This window comes from Salvia splendens, chromosome 17, assembly GCF_004379255.2.
Source record: "Salvia splendens isolate huo1 chromosome 17, SspV2, whole genome shotgun sequence".
Classification (NCBI taxonomy): Eukaryota; Viridiplantae; Streptophyta; class Magnoliopsida; order Lamiales; family Lamiaceae; genus Salvia; species Salvia splendens.
In genome coordinates, this window is record NC_056048.1 from 22,128,574 (window position 1) to 22,140,742 (window position 12,169).

The 12,169-nt window shown below is 43.7% G+C and overlaps 2 protein-coding genes across 2 annotated transcripts; both read right to left on the bottom strand.

Annotated features, from left to right (window-relative positions):
* Window positions 1-1,348: 1,348 nt before the first annotated feature.
* LOC121773344 (replication stress response regulator SDE2-like) lies at window positions 1,349-3,653 on the bottom strand. The gene is made up of 3 exons (XM_042170172.1): window positions 2,666-3,653; window positions 1,749-2,304; window positions 1,349-1,636 (listed from the first exon to the last, which is right to left on the bottom strand). Exons 1-3 carry the CDS (start codon window positions 3,406-3,408, stop codon window positions 1,490-1,492), a joined length of 1,446 nt encoding a protein of 481 aa, XP_042026106.1. The 5' UTR covers window positions 3,409-3,653; the 3' UTR covers window positions 1,349-1,489.
* A 3,815-nt stretch (window positions 3,654-7,468) lies between these two features.
* On the bottom strand, window positions 7,469-8,378 carry LOC121774473. The gene is made up of 2 exons (XM_042171341.1): window positions 8,159-8,378; window positions 7,469-8,088 (listed from the first exon to the last, which is right to left on the bottom strand). The coding sequence occupies exons 1-2, from the start codon at window positions 8,376-8,378 to the stop codon at window positions 7,469-7,471; spliced, it is 840 nt and encodes a 279-aa protein (XP_042027275.1).
* Between the last annotated feature and the right edge of the window lie 3,791 nt (window positions 8,379-12,169).

The following is a 12,169-nucleotide window of genomic DNA, read 5'->3' on the forward strand; positions in this document are numbered from 1 at the left end:
TTAAAAATCTTTGCTACATTTAACCTTCATATCTTTGCTATTTTTCCAAAATGTGACCAATGGCTGAACAATATGGGCTTATTGCAACTCAAATTGTTTAGGTTTCTGTTGAAAATCCTCATCACATAACCCCCTATGATCTGAAATTCCCTGAACCACCCTTTTTCTGGGGAGTTCTACTTTCCAGATATCGACTATTTTCAGCAGCAGATAGGGCTCTAAGATCCAAACAACTTCCTTCCAAGGAGGCTCTTGAGCCTCTCATCTTCTCCATTTGTTGCTATGAGCTATCAGAATTATACCTTCTTAAGCTGCCCTCTCGAAAGCCCAATTTCTCATAATCTCACTGGGATATGATGCTTGAGCAACTCAACACCTCAGTCGCACCTGCATCGGAAATTTGTATGATGATGAGATCAAGGATGTACAGTCTGCAAGTCCGGGTTTCGCAGGTTTTAGAGTATGTATACAATGGCTGTGATGGTGATCTTCAGTTGGCATGGATTGATCCTAGTTCCACAGGAAACAGCAGAGGTTGCTGATAATCGTTGCATTTTCAGCACGTTTTTGGCAACAGAACTCTAGGAGTGAGTTAATGCAATAAGAGTGTTACAATGTTTTAGCATCCAATCAGGTAAATTCTTAATTAAGAAGTTATGTCTATATTTTCTTTTGGGAAAGAAAGTTAATCATATAACAACTTTTTCAACAGTGGATTCCTTAAAAAAAACATTTGAAATGAGTTTTTTTTATGCAATAGTGTCAAACCCACTTCAACTGTCATTTCAGAGTGCGGTTGCAGACGCCCCGGGGCCCTGATGGCTTCGTCTCGAGCATGCCGGCAGCTGGTGACTCCAAGTGTCGCTGCAGTCTACTCTTACAAGTCAGAGTGTGGCTGCAGATGTCGTTGATGGCTTCGTCTCAGTCACGGCTTGAGCATGCTTGCATCTCGTAGCGACAGATTCCATTGATGACCCTTCAGTCATATCTTCGACTCAAGTCCAAGGGGGAGCCACAACTCCTCTGATTATTCTTCATCCGACTTGACTTGCTTTTGATTAAAATTGTAAACTATTTTCTGATTTAATTATATTGTGATTGGTGATTGCAGCCCTGGTGCTTAAATACAGGTTTACTACAACTATATGCTGAAGATGTTCTAGTAACAACAATGTAACAGACTCATTTGAAAGACCAATGTCAAACATAAATTATTTTAAGTAAATCGGAATTTAATACCTGTTCTTGAATGTTTTGCAAAGCTGCAATATAAAAGCAGCCATTTTTTTCCAAAATGTACAAGAAAATAAATAATTATATCAGCCAAATATTAAGAACGAGATAGATATGAAGAAGAAAGTTCATTTCTTGAACAGCTCAAGAAAATTCACATACATCATCAGTAAATAGTGACGACTTCGTCATCTATTCGATACAAGCAGTAGAATAGCTCCCGTTCATAGAAAGACGAGGAGTAGTGCTAGGGGTTTCATTTCTTGGCAAACAGCTTCTTAGGAAGCATCTCCAACGGGGTGGTTTTGAGAAGGAAAAGCCTCTCTGCACGTTCTTTCAGAGTGCCACCACACTTCAACCCATGGGCTTGAAGTTCTGATTTTAACCGTTCCAAGCCAAGAACCTGCTACGGATCCATGAAACAAAGGATGAGTTGCCAACAACATTTATACCTTGCAGAAATACATGATAACTGAGGTTGACATATCATCAGCAGAAGAGAAACAGAAACGCACCTCCATCATAGTAGCTGAATTATAATCATCAAAGTTAAGAGGTCTCACTACATTTTCAAGACTTGCAGAAGCAGATGCTGATTCCACTGCAGAAACTCCTCTTGTTTCTCCAGCTAGAACCACTTCATCCTCAGAACCAGAGGTACCAGGGGGTTGGCTAATCACTTCGTGTACCTCACTTGGGTGAGATTTGCTGGGAGAAACGACTCCATTATTGTCTTTACTTTCATTGGGACTCTCTATCATTATCACATGGGTATCCCCATTTTTACTATCGCCATCTTCACCACATCCATCAAGACCTTTTGTCGATTTTAAGGACTCCTCGCTACCTTCTTCCTCAGAGTAAATCCCCGAGGAGCCTTGCTCAATAGTTCCAGCACCAAGTTCCTCACTAGCAACTGAACCTGAACTTCCACCTACTTCTTTGCTTGAATCTGAATGATTCCCGTCATCTATTATCACAGACCCCTCATTTTTCTCTTCTTTTACGCATGCACCATCTTCGTCCTCATCTTCTTCACTGTCGCTGTCACCCAACTTTCTCTTACCAAACCTGAGGAACAAAGTGCATTCAACAATTATGAACAATGTTGTGGACAGAACACATAAACATACTCGAGATTCAGGGCATGGTTCCCCACACTTGGTATACATAACATATATGTTCTCAAACAACAACAAAACCAATAGTTATTAGCAAATGGGATTGAATACCAAACCAGAATCTTCAACTAGAAAAATAACGAGCTTCAGTACCAAAGTCAGAGAAAATACTCCATTGCTAATCAAATCTTCTATTTTAATTAATCGCCCTATAATTGCAGAAATTTGAGATATAAATTTACTCATACCAACCCAATGCAAACAATCACAAAGCAAATGCATCAGAATGCAGAGTTTCAGAAATTCCATACCATATCTTTAACTTCTTGGACGCAGACTCATTCCCTTCATCCTGGTTCTTCCTCTTCGAGCTCATCAATCCCTTAACCGACTCACGCACCGACCTCTCCACCTCTTCCCGACACTTCTCAGAATCCTCCCTATACTTAGCCACATACTTCTCAGCACCATCACCCCCATTTCCCTTGCCACTCTTCTTGATCTCTTTTGCCTTCTTCTTAAGGAACTCATCCGCCATCTTCTCCAACCTCCTCTCCTCTGCCCCCGCCTTCCACTCCTCCAGCTTCTTCTCGGCGTTCACATGCCGCAGCCTCCGCCCACTCATATCCCTACAAGCATCAAAATTGTTCGTTTTCTTCTGCCCAGCCTTGGTCGCCGCCCCTCTCAACAACGACCCGAATCCCCCTTTCCCACCCCTTAGCCTCAGCAACAAATTTACCACAACAGGAAAATTCCCAAATCCATCAGAACGGGATCGAGTAAAGCCTCGATCTTGGCCTATTTCGGAACTGGAATTAGGTATTAGGGTTTCAGAAGATTGGAAATTCTGGCCGAGGATTAGGGTTTGGTGGTCATCGAGGATACGGGAGCTGTTAAGGAGGAGCTGGAGGCCGGAGGGGATGGAGGTTAGGGCTTCGATGCGGCGTTTGAGGGCGGAGATGGAGACGGAAGGCGCGTCAAAATTCAAGATCCGGTGGCTCCCATCTAGCAATTTGACAAACACCTGGTGAATCTCGGACTCGAACGCATCCATTGAATAACTTGTGATGAACGATCTTCGACGGTTTGATAAGGTGACGGTTGTTCTTCTCTGCTAACGTCTGCGCAGTTGGAATCTGATTGAAGGAAGAAACCGGGCAATGATCTTGAAATCACGCCCAACTTTGCTACCAATCTATGCTTCTTGATAGCGAAAAATAAGCGAAAGGTGCTCAATTGAGAATATAAGGGGAATGAGCAATATATTGATAAGAACTCTGAAAATACAATGAGATATGAAAAGGAACTATAACTAAATCTCCTCCTTTTATAGATCGTTTGCCGTATGCATATTCCTCACAGCCGTCAGCAACAAACAACGTCCGTCCTTCTCCGTCACAGCACACGCCCTCCTCGCTTTCCATGCACTTTTCATGCCACACGCCCTCCCTTGAATGCCAACTCGGATACCACTTGTACCCATTATTCCTTACCTTTATTTTCCACGTATTCCTAATATTATGATGCATGCGATCACACGTCCCCTTCAGCAATGCATGCATCAATACTCCCCCCTTTAAGGTTCCTTGTCCTCAAGGAACCAAGGGAAACGAGCCTTTATTTCATCCGCGAACTCCCAAGATGCATCCACCGGAGAATGACCGGCCCAATGGATAAGCCACTGTGTAGCTGCATGATCACAGCGCTTCACCATTTTGCGCTCGAGAATTTCCTGCGGAACACTCTCCGAAATCTGGGAAGCCGGCGGCAGGTCAGAGCTCGGACCAGTAGGTGGTGCGACAGCCTTCAACAAGGAAACATGAAAAACGTTGTGAATAGTGGCGGTGGCTGGCAATTGCAATTTATAGGCCATCTTCCCTATCTTATCAAGGACTTGATATGGCCCATAAAATTTTGGTTCAAACTTTTGGTGATTCCCCTTGATCGACTTCTGCCTATAGGCCCTTAACTTCAGCCACACCCAATCACCTATCTCAAATTCCTTATCCACCATGTGCTTGTCAGCCTCCCTTTTCATGCGATCAGCCGCCTTTTGCAGGTTTCTTTTGAGAACGGCTATCATCTCCTCCCTATCCCTCAGAGCTACGTCAACCGCTTCCACTCGTGAGTCTCTCGGTAAGTAGGGAACGTGTATCGGCGGAAGAAACCCATATAATGCCTCAAACGGAGTCATCCAAATAGAGGAATGGTACGAGGTATTGTACCAAAATTCCGTGAGCCCAAGCCATTGTACCCATGAGTGAGGTCTCTCCCCAGTCATACAACGGAGGTAGCATTGCAGGCACCGATTGACCACCTCTGATTGCCCATCCGTCTCGGGGTGATAGGCCGTCGAATAAAGCAACTCAATGCCTAGTAACCCAAAGAAGTCCTTCCAGAATGTGCCCACAAAAATGGCTCCTCGGTCGCTGATTATCTTGACCGGCATACCATGGAGTTTGAAAACTGAGTTCAAGAAGACATCGGATACTTGCTTAGCCGTAAAAGGATGAGATAAGGCCATAAAGTGTGCATACTTGCTCATTCGGTCAACAACCACCAAGATAGCATTCTTCCCCTGCGAAGTCGGTAAAGCCTCGATGAAGTCCATTGTCAAATCTGTGAATAATACCGTCGACACCGGCAACAGCTGGAGCAGTCCAGACGGCGGGGAGTTCCCTGCCTTGTATTTCTGGCATACTACACATACCCGCACAAACTCGCGCACATCTTTCAACATCTTCGTCCAGTAGAGCAGCGATGAGAGGCATTTATAAGTGGCTAGCCCTCCTGAATGCCCTCCCACGGCCGAATCATGAAACAATGTAAGAATCTGAGCTCTTAACTCCAAGTCATTCCCAACTACCAGCCTTCCCGACCTCCTCAACTCTTCCTTTCGCCGCTCAAACTTGGGATGAGAAGTAGGATCCTTCTTTTTATCCTCGATAACCTACATAATCTGGGCATCCTTCGACCATGAAACCCGAACCTTTACAATAAGTTCGAGGGGAATAACATATGATGTGAGTGCATAGAACTCTGTTTCCGGTACCCGAGATAGCGCATCAGCCGCCGAGTTCTCGACTCCCCTCTTGTAACGAATTTCATAATCAAATTGCAAGAGTTTTGTCATCCATGCTTGCTGCGTGGGTATAGTTAACCTCTGCTCCAATAGATACTTCAAACTCTTATGATCAGTCAGGATCACAAACTTCCGACATTGAAGGTAGTGACACCATTTCTTCACCGCGAGCAATATGGCCAATAATTCCTTGTCATAAACGGACAGAGCATGGTATTTTGGGGATAGCACCTTGCTAATGTATGCGATCGAATGCTTATCTTGCATAAGGACAGCCCCAATTCCTACTCCCGATGCATCAGTTTCCACTAAGAAGTCGCGCGAGAAATTGGGCAATGCCAAAACAGGGGTTGTTGTCAGCGCGGACTTGAGCCTTTCGAACGCCTCTTGAGCTGGTGTAGTCCACTGGAACTCGCTGCCCTTGACAACATCGATCAAGGGTCGAGCTATCAAACTATACCCCTGCACAAAGCGCTTATAGTACCCCGTTAGACCGAGAAAACTCTGCACCTGTTTGATGGTTCTAGGCTGAGGCGATGCCAAAACTGCTTCAATTTTCCCCTTATCAGTCGCCACCCCTGCCTTTGAGATTACATGGCCGAGATACTCTACCTCACTACATCCAAACGAACATTTAGAATGTTTAGCAAGAAGGCTATGCTCCTTCATCAACTCCAAAACCAGCCTTAGATGTTGCACATGTTCCTCTTGGTTATCACTGTATACCAAGATGTCGTCAAAGAAGACCAAAACGAATTTCCTAAAAAACTCCCAGAATACCGAATTCATAAGATTTGAAACGTTGCCGGCGCATTCGTCAACCCGAAGGGCATCACTAAAAACTCGTAGTGACCCGCGTGTGACTTGAAAGCCGTCTTGTAGATATCTTCCGGATCCATACGGACTTGCCAATAGCCCGATCGAAGATCTATTTTGGAGAAGCAAGCCATCCCAGCTCTTCCAAGAGTTCTTCAATCACCGGGATCGGATACTTATCCTTAATGGTGATAGCATTAAGGACGCGGTAATCTACACACATATGCCACGTCGCGTCCTTTTTCTTCACCAACACGATGGGACTTGCAAACGGGCTCTGGATAGGACGAATCACCCCTGTCTGCAGCATTTCCGCTATCATGACTTCGATTGAATCTTTTTGTTGACTCGCATATCTATAGGGGTGTATGTTCACCGCCTCTGCACCACTTTTGAGAGTGATACGATGATCGTGCTCTCGTTGGGGTGGCAGTCCCTGTGGCTCCTCAAAAACCTCCTTAAACTCCTGCAATACCTCGCTCAAAGCCAACCATAATTCCTCCTGACCCGCACTGAAACAGGACATGACTTCTCCCTCAACTGCAGTCATCACCGTACTGATCTTAACATCTTCATCCTCCAAAACTTGCTCACTCCACACATGAAGACATTGTAACTGCTCATTTGGAGCAGCCCCCTTCTCCCCTGTTAGCCGCACCTCCTCTCCGCCAAGCATAAAAACCATGCTCATGTCACTGAAGTCCCACCATATGCGACCCAAGGTTGACAACCACTGGACTCCCAAAATCAGATCATAAGTCTCAAGCCCAATGATGAAAACCTCAGTAGCAAACCTCGTACCCTGCATCACCCACGAAAACTCCACACACTTGCGATTACACTTCAGTACCTGACCGTTTGCCACTTCTATAGCCTTAAGAGGAACTTCCACTGTCTCACATTGAAGTTATTCTGCCATCCAAGAGCTCAAGAAATTATGCGTGCTTCCGATATCAACTAGCACTTTCAAGGATTTGCCATGGCTCTCTCCTCGAATACGCATAATTTGCGGCGCCTTTGTTCCCCACATAGCATGGAGAGAGAGTTGTATCTCCTCCAGATTAAGTGGCTCCTCTGTCTCCTCTGTAACTGGCTCCTCTTCCTCCTCAGATTCCCCCTCTCCAGCCATATGCATCACGAATGCCGCCGCCTTGAGCATACATGATTAGCAGTGAATTTCTCCGGACACCAATAACACAACCCTTTCGCCCTCTTCTCATCCATCTCCTTTGGGGTCAAACGAGGTCGCATATTTTTCCACCCTGACCCTGCTCTCGTGGTGCCGAAGTTCCAGAAAATCCCCCGACTTCAAGGTCGTGGCTGTCACGGCTAAGGATTTAGTACCAGAATATGTAGCCATCCCTGATTGTCCCCCACCTGAGCTACCCTTCGGCTTTTCTCCCAAAGCACGCACCGTGAGCTCTTGTAGTTTAGCTAAGGAAAACGCCTCCGCTAGCCTCTTCGGTTTGAACATCCGAACGGGCATTTGTAGCTCGTCAACTAGTCCGGACAAGAAGAAACTTAAGGCCTGGTCCTCGCGGATACCAGTTCGCGGGTAAAGCTCATCGAATGCCTCCATATACTCCTGGAGTGATCCCGATTGCCTCAGATTTCTCAGATCCGCCAGCGGATCCTTGTAGGCTTGTGCACCGAAGCGAGCTCCCAATGCCGACACATAACAATCCAAGTTGGCATACCCGGCCTCACCCTGCAAATTCATGAACCCCCGATGCCATTGCAAGGCTTTGCCCTCCATGTGAATCGCCGCTACACGAACCCTTCCTCTCTCCGGCATTTTTGCCACCTCAAAAAAGAACTCCGCACGCATCAGCCACCCTTCAAATCCACCGCCATCGAATTTGGGGAATTCGTAGCGTGTGGATCTTCCCCACTTTTTCGTTCTCACCTCCCATACCCACCAATGCCTCTCCTTCCTCCGCTTTCAACGGCTGTCGCCGGAGCTGACCGTTAATCGCTGCGAGGGCTTGCATCATCTCCGCGAACTGCCCATCCAGCTTATCCTGCCTCTCCACCAAACGATCCACCACCTCGCTCACCCGCCTATCCACCACATCCATCAGCTTCCTCTCTGCTTCCGTCATAGACCTCGTACTCGGAGTGACCATGTCCGGAGAACGACGGCTCTGATACCACTTGATAGGGTATGAGCTAACTCCGTCGTCGGAACACACGCACTCACACCCAAAAGCAGCGAAAAATAAGTGAAACGTGCGCAATTGAGAATATAAGGGGAGTGAGCAATATATTGATAAGAACTCTGAAAATACCATGAGATATGAAAAGGAACTATAGCTAAATCCCTTGGATCACAGATCTGTAGGCCAAGAACAATCACACAGTTAACATGCTCAACAAAGCGGTGGTCCCCTCCTTTTATAGATCGTTTGTCGTCTACATATTCCTCACGGCCGTCAGCAACAAACAACGTTCGTCCTCCTCCGTCACAGCACACGCCCTCCTCGTTTTCCATGCACTTTTCATGCCACACGCCCTCCCTTGAATGCCAACTCGGATGCCACTTGTACCCATTATTCCTTAGCTTTATTTTCCACGTATTCCTAATATTATGATGCATGCGATCACACGCCCCCTTCAGCAATGCATGCATCACTTCTCCGATTATATGAACACTCAAAAAATATTTGGGCTTTGCTAAAAAACAAGATAGTTGGTTGGGCTTCGTAGTGAGACTGTAAGCCTAGTAAGAACCCTTGCAAATAGTTGAGATTTCATAAAAACGGATTAAATTTGCTGACTTTTTAAAATTTAGGATTAAATTCATTGATCTTTCGAAATATTGAAACAAGACATAGCGAAATTTTTCAGAATAACCAATTTTGAGTTTTTCTCTTTTTTCTCATCCTTTTTCTTATTATTTCCCTTATAAATAACTGGCCAAATTGCCCCTAATAATTTTACTTCAATTCTGATATTTTCCACCCCAATTCTAGAAACCAAGATCTCGCCGTCTTCATGCCTTTTTGCATACTCTTACCTGATTTAATATACAACTGAGAAACCCAACATTCTTACCAGAAAATATGATAAATAAACTATTTTACAATTTCAGTAAACTCTAAAATCAAATGCATTCATGCAATAGCATACAAACATGCTAAAGAGAAATGCACAACGCCTAATACGTTAGAAGAAGCAAATTCCACTGCGACAATGAGTCTTTATTGATTTATACGTAAAAAAGGTTGAAACCCCGTCCCTAAGGTAACATAAAGCATTGATATTTTAAGTAAATTCAACCCCAAGTCCCCAATTATCAACAGCAATAGCATCACTAGAATAATAGAAGTAATCTGATACGAGCATATTCCCTATAATTATCCCCATATCTATATTATTTAGTTAGTTATTAATTTCCCATATCTTTTCATATTTATAGGATTATTTTCTTGTACCTTAAATTAGGGTATTTAGCATTATAAATAGGAAGACAATGTTATTCCTTTCATTCATTCAAGAAATATCAAATTATCTTATTTTTCTTTTATCGTATTTTACTTTTTTTTGCAATCCTAAATCTTGGTTTGATCGACGGGCAATGCTCCCGCGACTACCATTTATTCCTCCGCCGATCTTCTCTGCGACGCCAGAAACTTGTTAAGAGAAATCATCTCTTAACATAATCACACTAAACTGATTAAGCAAATTAGGCGAAACCAAAAGAAAATTAGTAATAGACAAAATGTGGTAACTGTAGTTTCCGTTTTTACCAAATGAGAGTTATCACCGTATCAGGGGTGAAAATATTAGAATTGGAGTGAAAATAGTACAGGATAGTTTGGCCAATTCATAAATTTTATTAGGAGAAAAAGGGAGAGAAAAAGAGAAAAACTCAAAAATCTCTTATTTCGAAAAATTTGCATGCCTTGATCCCATATTCCGAAAGATCGGCGAGTTTAATCCCAAATTTCGAAATATAAGCGAATTTAATCATTTTTTTTCTGAAATCTCTCTATAAATAGAAGCTTGATTCTGGACTAATTATAATACTCTCTCCGTCTCATGTTACTTGAGTCGTATTCCATTTTATTCTTTCTTTTTACTTTATTCTCTCTCACCTCTCTTACTTTATTCACTTCTCTACTTTATTTTACTTTATTTTACTCATTGAGCACAACTTTCTTAAATATTGTGCCGAAAAGAAACGCCTCAAGTAACGTGGGACGGAAGTATCATTATTTATTTATAACTTTTTATTTAAATTTTGATGACAAAGATTCGTGTTAAAAGTGATTTTAAAAAAAATAGTTGTAAAATTACAAATATATAGATATTATGTTGTAGTAAATGATTGAACTCTTTCATATCTAAGTTTCGTAATCGGAGAGAAAAACTGAGACAAAGTCGTAACCGTAGCCGGAGGAGGAGACTAGCAGAAGATGAGCGACATTATGCATCACTTCATTTTGACAAGTTCATGTATTTTAATACCTAAAGCCTTTTCCTCTTGCAGAGGTGCCACATACAATATAAATCCAATTTTTAAACTCTTTTACCAATCAGATTTCTGTTAAAGAAATGATCGGTATAAGAACATCCGCATCGGTGATCTCCGGGACGAACGGCGTCCGTGCCACTGGCACGGCAACGCGTTGTCCGCCGCTGCGCTCTTGCCGCTGGCACGGTGATGCTCGATGCGTCAAGCACGTCCGTGCCGCTGAGCATGCTGACGTGGCGCGACGGGATTGGCAGACGGCATAACAGTTGGCATTTTCAAATTTTTTTAAAAAAATCGAATTTAATTTTAAAAAATCGATGTTAAATAAAAAAATATTTTCCCACTTCCCAATAAATTATATCCGTTTTCTCACCACTTTTAATTTATTTTTCAATTTTTTCCCCAAAATTCACATTTTCATCTATAAATACCTCAATTTCCACACACAAAATTTCCCACCATACTACACAATTCTCATCTAACTTCTCTCATAATTCTCAATCTTTCACTCTTACAAAAAAATGTCCAGCTCCAGCGATCACCCCTCCGACTCCCGCGGTTGTAACCACGAATGGTTCAGCTCACAACCATTCCCTAGTCCGGAAATGCAATTCTCGACCCCTTCTCAAACCCAAGGTTCTCAAATTCAGGGTGGCTACCGACCTTACCCGGTGGACGACCAAGATGCCCCCGATGGGCGATACGGGTGGGCACCCGAACCCGGATCGGGAGGGAGCGGCGACACTCAAACTCCTCCTACTCCTACTCCTACTCCTCGTGGTGTTCGTGTTCAGGGTCGTGGCGGTGATAGTCATCACGTCCGCACCCCGTACACTTCGACGGAGATGGATCAGTTATTCAAAGCCTATTTTATTATCTCTGAAGATCCGGAGGTTGGCACGAACCAAAGCGGGGATAGGTTTTGGTGGTGCGTCTCTCGTCGGTACAATGAAAACCGACCGGATGGAACCATCGAGCGCAATAAGAGTATGGTGCGCAATGCCATCTTCAGAGCCAACGAAGAAATCCAAAAGTTCCAGGGGTATTACCTCCACGAAGAGCAGTCGGCGGGGAGCGGCAGGAGCGAGCTCGACATCATCAGTGCCACCATGGCGACCTACCAATCCCAACATTACAAACCATTCAAGTACCTCAGCGCTTGGCAGGAGGTGCGTGTGCATCCGAAGTAAAAGGGAGGTGTATCATCCTCCTCCAGCAAACGGTCGAGGTCGATATCCCAATCCGACGCCAGCGAGGATGAGGTGGCTAGCCAGCTTGCCGGAGCTTACTTGGTGATTTTTAATTTGTAGGATTTTAATTATGTATTTTTTATTTTTAGGATTTTAATTATGTAATTTTTATATTTTAGGATTTAATTATGTAATTTTTATATTTTTAAAATTTGTAATAGTAGTTCGAGTATTTTAATGTATTTTTATA